We start from the raw sequence: 21,467 nt of genomic DNA, 5'->3' as shown, positions 1-21,467 counted from the left end.
ATCGTTGTTCGCCAAACAAACTCACATAAAATACCAACTGAAGATCCTGTTGTTCTGTAACACTCCCATTCTCGTTTCTTCTTGTGGCATCTTCTTGCTCTTCACCTAATTCGTTGCTACCAGTGTTCCGTAAGAAATTCATAGTCTACATAAAGTTAAGTGAGTTTAAAGTGTAAAACTAATCATCTTAGATTATGGTAAACAAAGAAAACAAATTCAAATGAGTCGATGGAAGCATGCATGTAAGCAGAGAATAGACATAATAATACAGTAATACAAGTTGCCAAGAGGATACCGATATTCTGTAACTTAAAACAACAAGAGAAAGAGAGCACCCAACCACGTTCTCACATGATTTTAGTATCATGGTCTCTAAATAAAACATAAAAAAATTGAAAGGTGCAGCCCATGGTCTATCAAGCAAGTTTCAATGAAACTAAGAGGTTGCGAACTCGCAATAATGTGCAAAAGCCAGAGAGAAAAAACAACGAATTCTAACAGATAACATAGAACTTTGTATTTTAATTGTCTGTTTCTTCACTATTGTTGTTCTACAAGAAAATTTAGTGTTTCGAGAATATGTTTACACCTGTTGAGGAAAATTTCAAACAAATATGTGTTAATCGGATATACACAATTCAAGAAATCATAGAATAGAGTAGTCAAAAAGAGATACCGATAAAATAGCCATTTCCTAAAATGGGTACACAAATAAAGATAGAGTAAAACAAATTCACCTCAACTACAAAGGATAAGTTTTCAAACCTACCAAGCATCAATAGCGTGTTGAAAATCATGTAGCCGCAATGTCCTGCATAAGAACTGTGGTGTATTGATGATTATACAGTGTCTTAAATGTGTTTTGTAGCTCTATGGCTCTTCCCTTTGGCTCTTAAAAAAAAGATCAATCCAAAATTATAGTACGAAATCAATAACACAAATGGACAATTATGGTGGCTAAAAATTATCAAACATAGAAGCCGTTGGTTTAATTTCAGACGGTGGCAGTCCAACATATTGTCGAAACTTTGTTCATTGATTCAGATGGGCAAGGACAGTGCTTGAAGAATTTTAGAGCTACTTATTCAATAAGTGAGAAAACAGGAGATTCCAGAATTGTCCAGTGTTGTAATTGATAATTGAAATTACTTGTTTGCCCCTATACGATCTACCTATTACGGTTATACACTTGGTTGTTTCACTACTTAATCCTTTGTCACTGAAAGGACCATCATAGGCAATCGAACAGATATATTAATGCTGAGTCAATTACAACCATCGGTTATAGATTAAATCAAACCGAAGCAACTTACTACGTAGTTGTAGGAGTAGAAAACATTACCTTTTGGGCTTGTCACCTATAGAGTATATCCTTTCACCACCCACGACTTCACGAGCCTTGCTTCTGACATCAACAATTTTTAAAGCCACCAGCAGATTAAAAAAATAAATTAGAAGAAAACAATTACTAACAAAATCAGAAAAATTGAGTGGAAGAACACAGTCCAAACTAAGATTGAAAGGAGAAGAATAGAAAACAAAGAAGACAATGGATATGGAGCAATGAGAGAGGGATCAAGAAGCCCAACAATGACATCAAAATTCAGGATCTATTTGTCACCAAAATTGATCACTGGAACTTTTCCTTCTGGGTTCACCTCCAAGAACCAAATAAATATCTATCCTAAGGAAACAAAATAAATAAAAAAAAAAACTACCTAAATATCTCTACCTATGATTATGCAAATCCCTAAATATCTCTACCTATGATTATGCTTATCCCTAAAAATCTTTACCTATGATTATGCTATGTAATACTATGTGTAAATATGTCTCTACATTCTGTAACAATAATGAATGTGATGTCTTGAAGTTGTGAAACTTGTATCGAGATGGACTTGCGTCGATTAGTTTGGGATTGGACAGGTGTACTATTTCCCCTTCCTTTTCTCTTATTTTAATTTTAACTAATTCCATTCATCTTTTGCTATTTCATTTTTTCATTCCTGTTTTTTCTTGTCTTTCTTTCATTTTATGTTTCTATGTACCAACTCATTGATCTAATACATCATAATTTATTAAAAAGTTGTAACGTTTACATAATTTCTGGATGTATTTGACCAAAATAACGAGTTGCAATTTAGTTTTTGTATTTGATAAACGTCTAACCCAAAATACCATTATTTCTGAAACAAAATTTTCGGAACTTCTTCCAAACGTAAGTCTCTTTAAGACTATTGGTCGGACTCTTCGAAATTGTCAATATGTGTGTCACAGATTCTCCAAAAGTAGTGTGTTTTTGAAGAATCTGTCATGGGTGCAGTATCGAAAGTGAAGAGTCCGCACAACTTAGCTTTAATCTGATTAAACCGTAGAATATCCAAACTCCACCTTAAATGTTATTCATATTTTATGGTTTTCTTCTCATTCTTTGCTTCTGATTATCTGCAGGATTAGAGTTCCATACCCGTTTCAATGGGGAGCACCTTCATTTGATGCTGGTGAAGCATTTGCTATGATGATGGCTACATTTGTTGCTCTTGTAGAGGTTTGTCACCCATCAAAACTTTGATACACACTGAATATTGTGAATTACTATCTGATACTAGCATTTTTGTGGTGCGGTAACCTATATTTCTTGCCCACCTCTTCTCTCCTCAATTGTCAACACTGGTATGTTCCCACTTTGCTCCCTTGTTGACTCATACCCAAACTGAAGGATGGATGAGAAGGGTGCTTTCCTCTCTAGCTTGGCTCTCTTGTCTATCATATACTCTAGCATGCTACAAATATTTTAGGTCTGCGCTCCTCTTTTGTTATTTCTTTTGCTTTGTTACGTAGTACACTCTGCGTACATCAGGGTACTATGAATATAATGACACCTCAGGTTGTTAGTTCAGATTATATGGGTTACTTGTCAACCTAGCTATCTCTGTCTTTCTTATTCTCCCCTGCTTTGTTCTTCCCCTTTTTAACTTCTATTGTTTCTTTAATTTCATTCCACAAATTTTCCTTAGCAGTGAGTATGCTGCTTTTATGCGTGTCAAGATATAGGGCTGAAGCTAATCTCTTTCTTGCTTGTGCTTTCTCGTATTTTCAGTCCACTGGTGCTTTTATTGCAGTTGCGAGATATGCAAGTGCCACTCCCATGCCACCATCCATACTCAGCAGGGGCGTAGGTTGGCAGGTAAACAGGTGCTAACCCCCTGAAAACTCCCCCCCCCCTCTCCCAGTCCCACCATTTTCTAATACAATGAGGAGAAAAGGGAAAGTACAAATAATTTTATGATTTTGTTGAGAATCAGAACATACAATCAAATGCAAAGGGTGGTTTGAAAGGTTTATATGGAGAGTTGTGACATTGTTTCAGTCTTCCCAGATCAGCCTTTTCCACAAGAAGATTTCACCTTTGGTATTACAAATTTCTTCTGCCAGTACCCAAGTCTGTCTCAGGGACTCTTCAGCTAATACCCCAAGCTAGTCACATGACTCTCTCCATGCATTGCAAAAGTAAAATGGGTCCACTTAATCGAAACCAAGGTTGTTTAAGTCTGTTCAGCTTTGCAAAGCTAACATTCTGAGTCAATATAGTTTACTGATTTTTCTAATCGGATCCACCTCTGTATGTCAGTAAATGCAGCTTTTGTTCTTTATGTAGCTTAAGGGATAAGTCACCGCCAAAGCCCGTCATACCCATCTGACAGCCCTTGTATTGAAACTTGATAATTACCTGTCCTTGTTTCCTCCTGTGATTTCTAGTACTTTTTTCCTTCCTCTACTCTCTATCTTTCATTCCCTGCCCCCATTTAGGTGGGAGGATTAGTTGATCCTGCAGAATGAGCTTTGGAAATTACTACATGCCTTATTTCCGTCTCTATTTATTGAGTTCCTCACATTTCTACTACACGACTTATGGGCATGGTCTGAATCTTATGCAAGCCTCCGAATTACTAAAAGGGCAGCACGGTGCACTAAAGCTCACGCTATGCGCAGGGTCCGGGGAAGGGCCCCACCACAAGGGTGTATTGTACGCAGCCTTACCTTGCATTTCTGCCAGAGGCTGTTTCCAAGACTTGAACCCGTGACCTCTTAGTCACATGACAACAACTTTACCAGTTACTCCAACCCTTCAAGCCTCTGAATTACTGTATCCGGAAAATGAAGGTGATAGAGGGATGGAGTGGGGATCAACTGGATCTGGATCACTAAAGAATGTTTCTGGATCATTGAAAGAGAAAGGACTTTTCATATTCTCTTATTCCTTGCTGTAGTTAATTTCCAAATCTCTGTGTTATGTCAGGGAATTGGCATTTTACTGTCGGGTTTGTTCGGCACCGGGAATGGATCTTCTGCATCTGTGTAAGTGCAGGCAAAATCTTCTTCAGCACAATAAGATGAAGAAATTAGTCATCTAAGGCGAATTAACTTACCCTTCGTACACATGCAGTGAAAATGCTGGTCTTTTAGCACTAACACGCGTTGGCAGCCGAAGAGTTGTTCAGATATCAGCAGGGTTTATGATTTTCTTTTCAATTCTTGGTAAATGTTCATTTTGTTGATTTTTTTTTTTTTGGCTGATATTTCATATGTTCCCCCCTGCTCCTCCTTTGCATGTTATTTTATCCAACTGCACTTTATTTCTCTTCAGGAAAATTTGGAGCCGTCTTTGCTTCAATTCCAGCACCCATTGTTGGCGCTCTGTATTGCCTATTCTTTGCTTACGTAGGTATGTAAATATGCTAGGGAAGCCCCGTGTCATGATCACTACCAATATATGAGGTTCAGGTTATGACGAGTTAGTGATTTCCTTGTTCTCTTTGTAGGGGTTGGAGGCTTAAGCTTTCTCCAGTTCTGCAATCTTAATAGTTTCCGTAATAAGTTCATATTGGGTTTCTCTATCTTTCTGGGTTTGTCAGTACCACAGTACTTCAATGAATACACTGTCATTGCTGGCTATGGACCTGTTCACACACATGGACGATGGGTATATCCATCAATTAGCTCTAGCTCCTTATGATATCTTAATATTTTGTTTTTTCCTTTGATTTCGTTCGAGTATTGAGGGGTCGCTGAATAAAGTTACTTGTGCTTTGTTATTCTTCAGTTCAATGACATGGTCAACTTGCCCTTCTCATCAGAAGCTTTTGTTGCTGGCATCTTGGCTTATTTCCTGGACAACACAATGCACAAAAAGGATAGTGCAATAAAGAAAGACAGAGGCAAGCCCTGGTGGAACAAGTTCCGGTCCTTCAAAAGCGACACAAGAAGTGAGGAATTCTACTCCCTTCCCTTCAATCTGAACAAGTACTTCCCATCAGTGTGAATTACTGGGATCATTGGAGGAACAAAAGGGTTCATACACCATAACATGGGAGTCCCTTCTCAATGAAATCTTCATTGATAGACTCGTGCTGCTACACATTTTCTTTTATATGTATCCAGTCAAATGCAAAAATAAAAGAAGAAAAAGTATAACTTGTCTGACCATTTTGAAAATGCTTAGTGAATTTGTTTATTGCTAATTTTCTGTTGTAAATTGATGGATATGTGGATATAAGTAGCAATATAGCACGTCTGGTGTTTTCTACTCGTCGCAAAAACTAACCAGTCAACATGCTAGCATATCCACTTCCTCCTCTGGCCACTTTAACGGCCCTTTCCGTCTTCGAATTGTTTATTTGTTACCTGTAAATCATTATAGGTTGTATCATGTATTGGAGAAGTTTTTGTTCCATCGTATAGCGTACTTGAACTTGACGCTGCACTTGTCTTGGTTCATCTAATACTTGAAAAAAGGAAAGGAACAAAGCATGGGGAAAAGGGACGATACCAATGAAGCACATCAGTAACAGCAATTGAGACAATAGAGTACATCTTTATCTGATTTTCATTGGAAATTCCAACTTACAAACTGTGCGACTTTGCAATTTTGTTTAACTGCTAATTTGATACCTGATCTGTTCATCCCAAATACTGCTTGTACGTCTCAAAATAAATAAATAAATAAAAATTCATAGAAAATTTTAAAAAAAATCATAGAAATTTATAGCGTCATCTCTCGTGCTTTAGACCTTGTAAAATGATCTTTCTTGGGACGGACAGGAAATGTCCCCACAACTTCTTATCAGTGTACAGAAACAGAATGCAAAGACGACTAAATATTGATGAGAGGAATTGCTCGGATGGTAAGCATTTTTAACTTTCCATCTCATGATTGTGAGTTTGAGCCACCAAGAAAACAGAAAAGTGAGAGCTCCTAGGGAGCAGTAAAAAATAAAAGATGACCAAGAATTTAAATAAATAATGATTATGTATTGCAGAAGTGAGAATGATCAGCATAGAATGCTAAATACAGATTGAGACGAATAAGCTATTGCTTTCAATTTTATATTCCACTTAAGCGATGAGTGAAATAGTAAGTGGGTATTTGGCTATTTTTTTAGCACACCTATTTGTTCAATTAGGAAAGCGGAAGAATAGAGAACCCGTTAAGGGAGCAAAAAGGTGGGAGCTCTTAAGGAGAGATAAAAAAGAAAGATGACTAAGGGTTTAAATAAATAATGACTATGTATTGCAACTTGATGGTGAAGTGAGAATAATCAACACAGAATGCTAGATACAAATTGGGACGAATAAGCTACTGCTTTCAATTTTACATTTCACTTAGATGAGTGAAATACTAAGTGGGTATTTGGCTTCTCTTTTTAGTACACCTATTTGTTCAATTAGGAAAGCTGTAAAATAGTGTAAACCCCTTGTTCACTGAGGGACCTTGGAGAGGTCAAAGAAGTCCAGGAAGGGGCTAAAAAGACCCCAGGAGGTGACATGCGCCCCATGTGCGCCTGAGGTGCACCCAACCTACTCTTGACCTGCTTGAGCAGGTCAAAACAGTGGGACATGCGCCAATGATGCACCCCACATGCACCCAACATGCTCAAGCAAATGCCAAAGCGGCTGCCTTGCTTTATTATTGTAAATGGGTTACTTTTGGACCCATAAGTTGTAATAATTAATCTTAGACTATGGATAGAAGTTTTCTTTCATTTAGAAACCAACTTTGATGATAAATGACTTATTACTCTCTTGTGAGTGAGTATACAAGCTTGGACAATAAGTATAATGCAATAAGATCTTCTAACTTAATAAGTTAACCAGACACAAGAAAGCCGCCCTTGCAATTGCCCTAGTTGAAGGGTATGTGTAACGCCCAAAATCTGGTACCCAGAATGCTACACGGTGGTCATAACCCCAAAGGACCACAAGCTAATCCATGACTGATATCTGTAACTGAGCACTGAATAATAATAATAATATCGTAAATGCGAAAACATGAACTGAAATACCATAAGGTTCAATACTAGTACATAACTGAAAAATATGGTATAACAATACCAAAACAACTAAAATAACTGTCTGAACATGCTGTAGTCTGAAAGCCTCTAAACTGTCTGAATAAGGAGTTGATAGGACATGTCCCCAACTAACTCCGACTACTGAAATAAACTGAAAACTGAATTAGTAATGAAATAATCATGTCCTCGAAGGATGACGACTCACTGCTAACTCTAATCGCTGAACTGGGATGCTACTGGTTCTCTGGAGCTCGTGCATCTAAACCTACGGTATAAAACACCATAGCGCAAATACGTCAGTGCTTTGAATGTACTGGTATGCAAGTGAGGTAGGCTGAATGCAATAGGTTTATATACATGAACAATACTAACAGACTGACTAACATAAACGTGAGAATACATGCATGCATATGTAATTGAGATCATAATAGGATTGAATACTGAGTTCTGACTACTGAGTCTACTGACATTGACATTTGAGTCACTGATGAGTGAGAAAATGATACTGTATTACTGAATACCGAAGGACTGATACTATGTTACTGATACATGGATAACTGTGTCTGATAGTTCTGATTATGAAGAACTGATCTGGTTGACTGTATCTGACAGTCCTAAAGCTGAATACTGATAACATGAGTTCTGATAACTGATAATATGAGTGACTATATTTGACAGTCCTGAATCTGATGGAACTAACTGAGTTTTGTACTATATCTGAGTAACTGAATCTGAGATCAGTCCTATCTAGCGGGTGATCTCTACATCTGATGATACTGATACTGATTGACCATAGTTGAGATCAGTCTTGTCTAGTGGGTGATCCCGAGGTCTATTTATAATGATAAGGATTGACTGTATCCGACAGTCCTAAATCTATACTACTGAGCTGAATTGACTGTATCTGACAATCCTGATTCTGTAACTGAAATTGTGGGATGTATTCATCTAATCGACATGCTCCATACTAAGCTAACTGTGGTCCAACCTATAAATCCAGTTGGAAGGGTGTCGTATCGCGCCACTGGTCAAAACAATTGCTATAGAGTCAGTCCTAATCTAGCGGGTGACCCCCGGGATCAGTCCTATACATTTAAATGCACTAACGGGTGATCCCTAAGTATGTCAGTCCTATCTAATGGGTGACATCTCATACCTACACTGGCTATGTAGTTCTAGAACTTAGGGATTTCTTCTAAGGATCTCAGTCCTATCTAGCGGGTGAGTCCCCATTCCTAAGCTCGCTCGGTGCTGAATCCTACTCCCATTTGAAAGACACTGAACTGATTAACTAAACTGAGCTGATTCTAATGGTATTGTTTAGCGGAGCTAAACTAAATTTACTGAGATCCATTGGCTGACGGAATGTACTGAGTTCTGAGGACTGACTGAGAGTACTGAAGTTACTGAGATTGACTGGGAATACTGAGGTTGCTGAGATTACTGAGTACTGAGATCACTGAGATTACTGAACTACTGAGATTTCTGGGTTTTCCTGAGTCACATGACTGACTGAGTTCTATGGATTATAGCTTGACTAAGAGTATCTTGAAAATATGACATGACTCTAGGCACACAACTAAATTGTCGAATACAAGTACCCCTAGGACTCGATGGAAAGAAACTGATATAGCATGACTTACGTGAACACATGACCTACAACACAATTCATAATTCATATATTGAAGCACTTCATCAAACATATGTTATGCATAAACTTGTACAAACATGGGGATTTCATAATATCATGCTAGTTGGGCACTTTTCCTTCGTATAGGCATTTAATCAAACATTGTAGGCATACTATATGTAGACAACATTATACAACAATCAAACATCATGATTTATATCTAATTTTATCATCCAAGGGTTTTAATCCTAGGTTTACATGAATCTACATCTTTACTAGTCAATTCTACATGAATTTATTGCCAAACATGAATTAAAACTCAATTGGTCAATATCAACATGAGCAACACAAACCCAACATGGAATTCATACAAAAATTCATATACTTGAATTTGAAAAGAGATTCTTGGACTTCATGGACGAAATAAGTCCATGAATGAACACTATACATACCTGGATGTGATTTCGTAAAGATTGACGGTGGAAATTCTTGAACTTGAATCTTCTATGAAAAATCCTAATGTGTTCTTGAGAGAATTTTGAGAGAATAGAGTATATTTTGGTGTAATAGAGGCTCAAATCCATATTTTTGAGCTTATATAGGGTAGGGAAATTAACCCTTTTAACCCTAGGACACGTATTTAATTTCTGAGAAAATTTCCTGATTTTCATCCTTGGCGCAATGCGCCACTATCGGGCCAAGTCACTGGAAAGTGACAAATGAGAAATTACACGGTGGCGCGACGCGGAGCTATCGCATTGCCACCTTGCTTACAACCTGGAAGTTTGGCATAATGCGCCACTATCACGGAGCAACATTGGAAATTGACAATTGCCATTTGAGCTATCTCCGCGACGCGCTGAAGGGTCAGGTGATACACTGTCTCATTAAAAAGTCTCTAACTCTTCACCCGGGTGTCTAATTTGGGAGAATTTGGTATCGATGGAAAACTTTCGATTCCCCACATGATAAAAAGTAAAAAGCTTGAAAATTCCACGTGTACAAAAGTGGATTCATCTTTCAAAGAAAGCTTCTAACATTCTTGGGAAACTTTTCAAGGTAGGAAAAATACAGGGTATTACAATATGCTTCTACTTGGTGGGAGACTAAGAGGGTGAAATAAGAGATAAATAGCAATCCTGACCGTCCAAATTGGGATGAATTGAGGAAACTTACGAGAGAGAGGGGGGTATGTGATAGAAAGGTTCAAGCAAGATCCATTCACCAAGCTCTATAATTTATGACAAGGAGGTAGAGGCGTGGAAGACTACTATGAGGAGTTCCAAAACTTGATTCTTCATCCTGAGATTGTCAAACCACCAAATCATTGTATGGCTTTATTCAAAGGGGGGTTAGACTATGATATTACTTCTCAATTAGTTATCCACAATTTTGAACGAATAGAAGACCTTGATGCAACAACCATTGAGGTTGAAAGGAACAATAATGCAAAGAATTTCTTTAATAAAGGCTACACTTCTTCTACTTTATTCAGATGGAACACAATGGATCTTCCAACTCAATGAGTTAACCGAACAGAAAAAACCACCTATGCAATTGCTCAATTTGAAAGGTATGCTTCTACTTGGTGGGAGACTAAGAGGGTGCAATGAGAGAGAAATAGTAATCCCGACCTTCCATATTGGGATGAATTAAGGGAACTTATGAGAGAGAGGTATGTGACTAAAAGGTTCAAGAAAGAGCAATTCACCAAGCTCTTTAATTTGCGACAAGAAGGTAGAGGTGTGGAAGATTACTATGAGGAGTTCCAAAACTTGATTCTTCATTCTGAGATTATCGAACCACCAAATCATTGTATGGATTGATTCAAAAATGGGTTGGACTATGATATTTCTTCTCAATTAGTTGTCCACAAGTTTGAATGAATAAAAGACCTTGCTGAAGCAACCATTGAGGTTGAAAGGAACAATAATGCAATAAAGTCCTTCAATAAAGGCTACTCTTCTTATACTTCATCTAGATGGAACAAGAACAAGGATTTCAACAAGTCCATTGAGAAGAAGCTCCTTGATAAGGCAATCCCAAGGTATCCACCAAATAATGAAAGTAATCACTATTCTAACACCAATTCTAGAGGTATTATTTGCTTTAAATGTCAAGATTAGGGTTATAAGGCAAGTGAATGCTCCAATCAAAGAAATATATTATTAGTGTAAGGTGATTATTACATTGTTGGGGATAAGGCGATCCAAGAAGATGGTGGTTAGAAAGATACCCAAGAGGGTGAAGACCTTGGGAGTTAAGGGGAATTTGGAGAATTTGAAAGGGTGACACAATCAAAGCGCCCCAAAGACTCAATCTCAAGTCAATTGGTTAAGCTTTAGGGATGACGAGGAATATTGCAACCAACCATGAGGAGGATGGACAAAGGAAGGATGACCCATTTTAAGTATTCTAGCTTTTGGGTCATTTTTGGTCCTAATTAGTATTATAATTGGCTTTTAGGTCACTTTTAGGCCCAACAGTAATAAGTAGACTAAGCTATAAATAGGTAGTCTTCTCTTTATTTTAAGGTAGAAGATTTTGGATGAGTTTACACTTGAGAGTATTTACAAAGCTTGTTGGGAGCTTGTCAGTTTTGATTAGAAATGTTGGTTGTGGGGTTCAATGTACCTCTCGGTCTTTGTATGACTTAGGGGTTTGTAGTTGGTTTATGTTTGAGGGTGTCAATTTAATATATTGTGGTTTGACTATGTTTTCTTAACTTTTGTCTATTTTCTATCCTTTATTTATTTTTCATTGTATTCATTTCCTTTGTTTCCTTGTGTTTGTTTTGTCGTATTTTGTGTTTTCAACTTTATATTTTCCTTGTGTATTATTTGGTATCATAGCCAAGCTTGATTTCATTTCAACAATGTCAATCTTGGTCTCATTATCTTGAAAAATCACAAAAAAATTTACTATTCATGTTTTTTGGTTTAGGTCAAATTTTAAGTCTTTGATTTTGATATTTTCTTAAATTTGTAGTGTTAGATTCTTGTTCCCTAGTACTATTGGAGTCCAAATATCTAATTTAAACTTAATTATAGTTAAATCAAAGGATCTACCATTGTTGAAAGCTTGAGTTTGAAGAAATCGAAAGTGGGTGTTGAAATCTGAAATTTTTGGTTAAGAATTTGAGCCTAAGGATGTTTGGAATGTGTTTAGAAGGTTAAAAAGTTCTTGGGTTCAAAATTTCACCACATTCCGAGCAAAGGAGAAAAAATTGGAAAATTTTGCATTCTTGGTGTTCTTGGGAAGATTCATATCTTCAAGTTGAATCTTCAACAAAAAGTTGGTGTTTCATCCAACAAAGAGAAATAAAAGGTGTGGAAAAAGTGTTAGTACAAAGCGTATTCAAAAGTTTCAAGAAATATTTCAAAAGAAGAGGACAAAGGGGAACTGCAAGATAGCAAGTTGTCTCGACTATCCTGTGTTAGGGGTGTGCTGGAACTGCCTTGGGTCTGTGCATGACCTACTGCAGCAGGTCAAAGTAGTGTGTTCTACACCTGGGGTGTACCTGTTCTGCACCAGGGGTGCTCTAGACCTGCTAAAGTAGGTCAAGACAACCCCTCTTGCGCTTGGGCTATGCCGAGGCTGCTCTAGCTTCTCACAAATGCATCTCAAATTTCTAAATTCTATTTTCTTAGGTTCAATCAATCAATTTCATCTCTTTATTAATTTTTTCATTTTTTGATTCTTAACAATAATCAACAACTAATACTTGATATACTTAGTTGTTTAGTTGGTTCTTGAGTCCATTCTTCTTTCGTGTCCTATTTCTTTGTACATTTTTTTCTTTTGTTTTCCTAGTTTAACTTTTGATTCAAGTCCTTTATTTCTTAATTGAATCATCTGTTCTTATCTCAACTAGAATTCATTCTAACTGAGATTAGCTAGTTGACATTTCATATACCTATGTACAAGCAAGACCAATAAGTTAAGCTAATTGTGAGCCAATCCAAACACTTGGGTTGTGAGGTTTGATTTCACTAACCTTAACCTTATTTGTTAGTTATGTTGCCTTGTTGATAGGTACAATGGCACTGGGATATGATATTCAACCTAGCACGAATGGGGAAAGCTTAGACACTTTAGTCAAGGTAATTATGGGTTGCGACAAGATATAAATCTGATGAGGGGGGATATGTCAAACATGAATGAGAAGATATCAAATATGGTAGGGAGAGTGAAGAATGTAGATGGAAGGATGGTGAGTGTGGAAGGGAATCTTAACTCTTCAAATGGTACTCCTAAAATAATCTCCAAGCATCCTCAAGTGGGTAAGTCCAAGAGACTTCGACTACTATCTCTCCTAAGACTCTCCACTATATGTTCCACCCTCCCCAAAAGTAAGTTCTCCCTTACCTACTACTAATACCAATCAGAGTCCACAATATATAGCTCGACCACTACAATTCAATCAATAAACACCACAAAACCCACCCCAAGTTCCACAAATTCTTACCCCACCCTATCAAACACCATAAAATCAAGTTCCAAACTATCAAATGCCCAAAGGATTGAACTCACAAGGCCTCAACTCCCCCTACTATCCACCGTATCAGGTACCCTAAATCCAAGTACCATACTACCAAAGACCATAATATCCAAATACACCCTACTAAGATCCACTTAATGAAATGCCGCTAAACTAAGGATTTCAATGAGAGTTTAAAGGACATGTAGAAGGAGGTTATGATATGGTGTACAAGGACATGGTCTAAGGGAATAAGGTGGATATTGAGGTCATGACATGGGCCTCAATTCTATCATAGTAACTCTTCCTAGTTTTCATAGAGTTAGTGATCCCGAAAGGTACCTCAAGTGGGAGTCGCAATGTGATAGGATCTTCCAAGATAATGATTTGACTAATGTTAATAAGATGATCTATGTCGTTGCTCAATTTGAAGGATACTTTGACTTTGTGGGAATCAGCTAAGAGAATGTAAGGGAATCTTCAAAGCAATTATTATCCACCATGGTATGTAATAAAGGCCCTTATGAGATCCAAGTATGTACGGGAGAGGTATAGACTAGGGTTGCTTGCCATGTTTTACAATTTGAGATGAAAAGACAAGAGTGCTAAAACATACTATGATGAATTTCAAAATCTACTCTGGAAGCTTGATTACAACAAGATGAAGAGCACATCAAAATCTGATTTAAGGTTGAACTAATAAATTTTCTCTCAAATGTCAATACATAAGTTTGTGTGGATGGATAATCTTTTAGAGGCGGCTGTTATTGTTGAGAGAGATATCAAGGTAGAGAAAGAGACAATTAAGCCTAAGATAAGGAATCAAATGTTCTCTACTTAGAGTTAAGGCTTAGAATTCAAGAAGGCTTTTGAAAAGAATGCCATTGAGAAAAGTGCTCCAAGGTATCCCCCTAGAGGTAGAGGTAATCCTAATCTTAAGGGTACTCAATGGTTTCATTGTCAAGGATGGGGTCACCGAATGAGTGAGTGCCCAACACAAAGAGACATCATACTTTGGGAAGGTGACCCATACTACAAAGATGAAGTAGAGCAAGAGGAAGGGCATATAGAAGGGGTTGACAATCTTGATGAGAATGCGGAGGTTCAAGTTGATCCATGTGATGGGGATATCACCGCCCCAAGCATGATAGGTAGGAAATTTTTATCTAGGAGGTTTGGCCTCAAGAATAAGATATTAACATTCTACTTTACTTGGCTAAGCAAGTTATGATCCCTCCCAATTCTAAGAACCTCCTAAAATCCGTGATCTTGAACATGATGAATTCTTGAATTTGAGCACAAATTCTCTTCAAGAAGGAGAGAATGATGCCAGTCAAACCACCCCAAAGACTCAAGATCAAGGCCATTGGAAAAGTTTTAGGGATGAGGAAAAGTAATACAACCCACCATGAGGAGGATGGACGAAGCAAGGATGCCCTATTTTGAGTATTTTGGATTTTGGGTCACTTCTGGGCCCAATTAGAATTATGTTTGTCTTTTTGGTCACTTTTGGGCCTAATTGACATTATTTTTAGCTTTTGGCTCACTTTTGGTCCTAATTAGCATTTAGGTTCACTTTTGGGCTCATTTGTAAAATATAGCCTAGGCTATAAATAGACAGTTTTCTCTTTATTTTAGGGTAGATAATTTTGGATGAATGTACACTTGAAAGTGTTTACAAAGCTTGCTGGGAACTTATGAGTTTTGATTGGAAGAGGGTTCAATGTCCCCATCGGTCTTTGTATGACTTAGGTGCTTGTATTTAGTTTATGTGTGTGGGCCTCAATTTAATATATTATGGTTTTCCTACATTCCTTCTGTTGTGTCTATTTTATACCCTTTACTTTTTTTTCATTGTTTTTGTTTCCTTTGTTCCCTTGTGTTTGTGTTTTTGTATTTTATGTTTTCATCTTCGTATTATCCTCGTGTATCAATGGGACATTATTATACCTAATGGATTGATAATGAAATCTTCCTATGAAGATGTTTGGATTCAGGAAAAAAATGTCATGAATTTTAACTTAATGACGAGGAGGTAGATGAGTAGTGGCGATGAGGAGTTTTGAGATCATGAAGAAGAGCTTAGTGACAAACTCAAGCCATTGTTATTTACTAGATTTGGCACTCGTATTTTTCCAACTTCCAAGTTGATGCATGAGAGGGAAAGTCCACATGGTGAAAGTCTAGAAGAGAAGAGAAAAAGCCCAAGTTTTGGTCTAATGGTGTGTATCTACCCCCTCTTATTTCTAGTATTCCTTGGAATCATGATGAAATTTATCCTATGGTAGACAATCTTATCAAGATATTTGACTTAAAAACCTACCTAAAAGGTGTTGATGTCTCTAAAACCACCTCTTGGAATGACTTGAATGTGCATAAATGTGTGGCTTTTCCAACCCGTATGACCAATTTATTTGTTGTTCTCCAAAGAGTCAATGGTCCCTAATTGATAAGAAATGCTAGTTCCTTGTCCATTGTCATACTTATGTGAATATACAAGTTGGACCTTTCTTGAAAGGTTGTTAAGTGAGAGGGATATGAGGTGCTTAATGATATAATCCAAATTACCTCCATACCTTTTGATGGAATCCCTATGATGTTAGAGGAGTTTGGCGACACCTTAGTGCTATCAAAAGGTGACAAATAGATTATGATTACCATCTAGGAGAATCGAGTGACACACGAGAAAACTATGAAGGTAAAAACATAAAATATGAAACATAAATACAAGGGAACAAAGGAAGTGAAAATAATGAAAATTAAAGGATAAAGATAAAGAGATAGATAGATTGACACCAAAATGTTAAAGAGAAGACAACCAAGGGGTCTATTAAACTCGAAGACCTTCCTATTGATACTAAAAGCAAAAATATCTTATGAAGACCGAGAGTGAAATTAATCACTCACAACCAATGTTTCCAACAAGTCAATAAAGCTCCCAATAAACTTTCTCAACGCTCTCGAGTGTAAACTCATTCAAAATCACCTAAACGTAAAATATAGAGAAGACTACCTATTTATATCCTAAGCTATTTATTACAATTAGGTCCAAGATATCAACCAAACACGATGTTGCTCGATGGCCTCTTGGATTGCATGAATGGATAAATGTCCTCTAGTACACCATGCTATCCTCTAGTCACGTACTTTCTTCGCTAGAACGACTAAGTCTTGCATCATTAGGTGCGATCCTTGAAGCATATATCTCAAAAGAGTGGAGCCAATTTGGCTTGTATAATCCTCTCTTTCTTGAAAAGATTCATCCTCGAATCCAATTTTTTTATCGACTTATTATCATACTTTCCAAGCTTGGAATCCTTTGGTTAGAACTCCGTTAGGCAGGCCTTCAAACTCATTTTCACAAGGCACTCTCCTTGCATCTGAATTTAAGATTTCTTGTTCATGAACATGCACAAATAAGTAATACTAGGTAAAATGCTAGTATCATGGTTAGTGAGTAACAAAGCACTAATGTTGGAATTACCTTTCTTAAATTGGATTTGGAGTGGTCGGACAGTAATTTGTGGAACTTGTTTAGTATTTGGTAGGTTTGAGGGAGTTTGGACATGGGATCGAGCAGCAGGATAAGAGGCTTTTGAATTTCCCCCAAGGTTTTCCAACCTACCATCAATACTTTCTAATACACAATCAATGATCAACAACTTCTTATTCATGTGTGATAATCCCTTAGTCATTTGCTTCACATCGAGTCGTATCCCTAGAAGTGCCTACAAGATGGTATCAAGGGTTGATCCACCCATAAATCTTAGCACAATTGAGAAAACAGCCGCAATAACTATGGATGACTCATTTAAAAATAAAAGACTTGACTCAACGAAGTTGACAAAGAAAATAATAATAAAAACAAACAAAGAAATGAATAAAAAGGAAAATGGACTCAATAATGATTTAAATAACTAAGAGAATTAAGTACTAGTTGTTAATTAGTGTTAATAATCAAAGTATAAAGTTGAGAGTCAAGAAATGAAGTTAGGTTGATGAAACCTTGAGGAAAAGTGAGTTGGAAGGCTTGAAATGAATTTGGAGCACGCTGGAGCGGATCTGGGCCACTTCTGGTAGACCTCGGGAGCTTCCCAAATGCATGATATTCTGGTTTGACCTGCTTTAGCAGGTTAGGCGCAACACCAAGGCAGGTAGGTGGGCAGAAATTCAGCTTGTACAAGGCCAAAAATGCCCTCTTGTGGTCCCCCTTTGGTCTTTTTCTCTTGAAATATTCCATGGTACTTTGAATATTATTTCGTTCCAACACTTTTGCACACTTTTTCTTTCTATTTCTTGAATCAAACACCAAATTTTTGTTGAAAATTTAACTTGATGATAAGAATCTTCCCTAGAACACAAAAATTTTCAACTCTTTCTCCTTTGCTCGGAATGCGATGAAATTTTGAACCCAAGTACTTTACAACCTTCAAAAAGCATTCCTAACAATTTTAAGCTCAAATTCTTAGCCAAAATTCCAGATTTAAACGTCCACTTTCAATTTCTTCAAATTCAAGCTTTCAACAATGCTAGAACCTTTGCTTTAGCTTTGATTAAGCTCAAATTCGATATTTGGACCCCAATAGTTCTATGGAACAAGTATCTATCACTAGCAACTCAAGAAAACAATAAAATAAAAGACTTAAAATTTGACCTATACCCAAAAACGTAAATATTATTTTTTTTTGTGATTTTTTTTATTTTTTCTAGATAATGAGATCCAAGATTGACTTCGTGGCAACGAAATCAAGCTCGGCTCTGATACCAAATGACATAGGATTAAACTACTAAGACAAAAACACATACAAAAAGGGAATAAAGGAAACAAAAATAATGAGAAGTAAAGGATAAAGATAAAGAGATAGATAGACAGACACCAAAATAATAAAGAGAAACACCAAGGAGTACCTATTTATAGCCTAAGCTATTTATTAAAATTGGGACTAAGCTATAAACCAAACACGATGTTGCTCGATGGTCCCTTGGATTGTATCAATGGATAGAGCTCCTCTCGTACACCAAGCTATCCTCCAATCACGTACTTGCTTCCCTAGAATGATCAAGTTTTGCATCATTAGGTGCGGTTTTCGAAGCATAGATCTCAAAAGAGTAGATCTAATTGGGCTTGTATCATTCTCCCTTTCTTTAAAAGAATTCGTCTTTGAATCCAGCTCTTTTATCAACTTGTTTTCAAACTTTCCAAGCTTGGAATCCTTTGGTTAGAGCTCCGTTAGGCCTTCAAACTCATTTTTATAAGGCACTCTCCTTGCATCTTCCTTTGAGATTGTTTGTTCATGAACCTACACAAATGAAAGAGTGATACTAGGTAAAATGCTAGTATCGTGGCTAGTGAGTAACAAAGGCCTAATGTTGGAATTGTCTCTATCAAATTGAATTTGGAGTGGTCGGACAACAATTTATGGAACTTGTTTAGTATTTGGTATATTGAAGGGAGGTTGGACATGGGATCGAGTAGTAGGATAAGAGACTTTTGAATGTTTCACAAGGTTTTCCAACCTACCATCCATACTTTCTAATCCACAATCAATGACATAACTTCTCATTCATGTCTCATTTGCTTCACATCTAGTCATATCCTTAGGAGTTCCTCCAAGATGGTATCAAGGGTTTCTCCACCCATAGCTCTTAGCACAATTGATAAAAGAGATGCAACAACTATGCATGACTCATTTAAAAATAAAAGACTTGACCTAACAAAGTTGACGAAGAAAGTAATAATAAAAACACACAAAGAAATGAATAAAAAGGAAAATGGACTAAAGAATGAATTAAACAACTAAGTGAATTAAGAACTAGTTGTTAATGAGTGTTAATAATTAAAATATAAAGTTAAGAGTTAAGAATTGAAGTTAGGTTGATGAAACCTTGAGCAAAAACGTGTAGTAAAGCGTGAAATACATTTGGAGAACACTGGAGCAGATTTGAGGCATTTCTGGTATACTTTTGGAGCTTCCCAAACGCATGGTATACTGGATTGACCTACTTTAGATGGTTAGGCACAACTCCAATGCAGGTTCAAGGTAGGTGGGCTGAAATTCAGCTTGTACAAGGCCAAAAATGCTCTCTTATGGTCCCCCTTTGGTCCTTTTCTCTTGGAATATTCCATAGTACTTTGAATATTCTTTCATACCAACACTTTTGCACATTTTTTTCTTTCTATTTGTTGAATCAAACCTTAATTTTTTGTTGAAAATTCAACTTGATGATAAGAATCTTCCCAAGAACACAATTTTTTAAAATCTTTCACCTTTGCTCTAAATGCAATGAAATTGTGAACTCAAGCACTTTATAACCTTTTAAACATATTCCAAACATTTTAACCTCAAATTCTCAGCCAAAAATTCCAGATTTAAATATCCACTTTCAATTTTTTCAAATTCAAGCTTTCAACAATGCTAGAGCCTTTGATTTAGCTCTGATTATGCTCAAATTCGATATTTGGACCCCAATATTGCTATGAAATAAGTATCTAGCACTAGCAACTCAAGAAAACAATAAAATCAAAGACTCAAAATTTGACCTAAACCCAAAAATGTGAATATTAATGCTTTGGTCATTTTTCGTTCTAGATAATGAGATCCAAGATTGACTTCGTGGCAACGAAATTAGGCTCGACTTTGATACCAAATAAGATACGATTAAATTACTAAGACAAAAACACATATGCAAGGGAACAAAAGAAACAAAAATAATGAAAAGTAAAGGATAAACATTAAGAGATAGATGGACTGACACCAAAATGATAAAGAAAAGACAACAAGGGGTATATTTAATCCAAAGACCTTCCTATTATTTACCAAAAACAACAATCTCTTACAAAGATCAAATGTGAAATTAATCACTCAAAGCCAATGTTTCCAACAAGTCAATAAAGCTCCCAACAAACATTCTAAACACTCTCAAGTGTTAACTCATTCAAAATTATCTAAACCTAAAATAAGAAGAAGAATACCTATTTATAGCCTAAGCTATCTATTACAATTGGGCCTAAGCTATCAACCAAACACGTTATTGCTCGATGGCCCCTTGGATTGAATTAATAGATAGAGATCCTCTCATACACCAATCTATCCTCCAATCACGTACTTGCTTCCCTAGAACGACCAGGTCTTGCATCCTTAAGTGTGTTTCCCAAAGCATAGACCTCAAAAGAGTGGAGCCAATTCAGGTTGTATCATCCTCCCTTTCTTGAAAATGATTCGTCCTCAAATCCAAATCTATTATCGACTTGTTTTTATATTTTACAAGCTTGGAATCCTTTGGTTAGAACTCTGTTAGGCCTTCAAACTCATTTACATAAGGCACTCTCCTTGCATCTTCCTTTAAGATTGTTAGTTCATGAACCTGCACAAATGAAGGAGTGATACTAGGTAAAATGCTAGTATCGTGGTTAGTGAGTAACAAAGGCCTAATGTTGGAACTGTCTTTATCAAATTGGATTTGGAGTGGTCGAACAACAATTTGTGAAACTTGTTTAGTATTTAGTAAGTTGAGGGAAGTTGGGCATTGGATCGAGCAGTAGGATAAGAGGTTTTTGAATGTTCCCAAAGGTTTACCAACCTACCATCCAAACTTTCCAATCTACAATCGATGGCCGACAACTACTCATTCATGCATGATAATCCTCTAGTCATTTGCTTCACATCTATTCATATCCCTTTGAGTGCCTCTAAAATGGTATCAAGGGTTGATCCACCCATATATCTTATCACAATTGAGAAGAGAGATGAAGAAACTATGGATGACTTACTTAAAAATAAAAGACTTGACTCAACAAAGCTGATGAAGAAAGTAATAATAAAAACACACAAAGAAAAGAATAAAAAGGAAAATAGACTCAAGAATGAATTAAACAACTAAGTGTATCAAGTACTAGTTGTTAATTAATATTTATAATTAAAATAGAAATTTAAGAGTCAATAAATAAAATATGTTTGGAGCACGCTGGATAAGACCTGGGGCACTTATGGTAGACCTCTGGAGA

The 21,467-nt window shown here is 36.7% G+C and overlaps 1 protein-coding gene across 2 annotated transcripts in view; it reads left to right on the top strand.

Moving 5' to 3' along the window:
- Window positions 1-5,600, top strand: part of LOC107850372 (nucleobase-ascorbate transporter 6) — a 43,655-nt gene extending 38,055 nt beyond the window's left edge. For both annotated transcript variants that reach the window (XM_016694855.2, XM_016694854.2), the window contains exons 8-14: window positions 2,452-2,548; window positions 3,101-3,187; window positions 4,301-4,359; window positions 4,448-4,539; window positions 4,649-4,726; window positions 4,824-4,984; window positions 5,105-5,600. In XM_016694855.2, coding sequence (XP_016550341.1) covers window positions 2,452-2,548; window positions 3,101-3,187; window positions 4,301-4,359; window positions 4,448-4,539; window positions 4,649-4,726; window positions 4,824-4,984; window positions 5,105-5,323 — 793 coding nt within the window. In that variant the 3' untranslated portion in view covers window positions 5,324-5,600. The remainder of the gene's footprint in view (window positions 1-2,451; window positions 2,549-3,100; window positions 3,188-4,300; window positions 4,360-4,447; window positions 4,540-4,648; window positions 4,727-4,823; window positions 4,985-5,104) is intronic.
- The last annotated feature ends 15,867 nt before the right edge of the window (window positions 5,601-21,467 follow it).

This window comes from Capsicum annuum, chromosome 12 (genome assembly GCF_002878395.1).
Source record: "Capsicum annuum cultivar UCD-10X-F1 chromosome 12, UCD10Xv1.1, whole genome shotgun sequence".
Lineage (NCBI taxonomy): Eukaryota > Viridiplantae > Streptophyta > Magnoliopsida > Solanales > Solanaceae > Capsicum > Capsicum annuum.
Note: the sequence above shows the minus strand (reverse complement) of the source record. Positions and strands in the feature narration are given on the sequence as shown.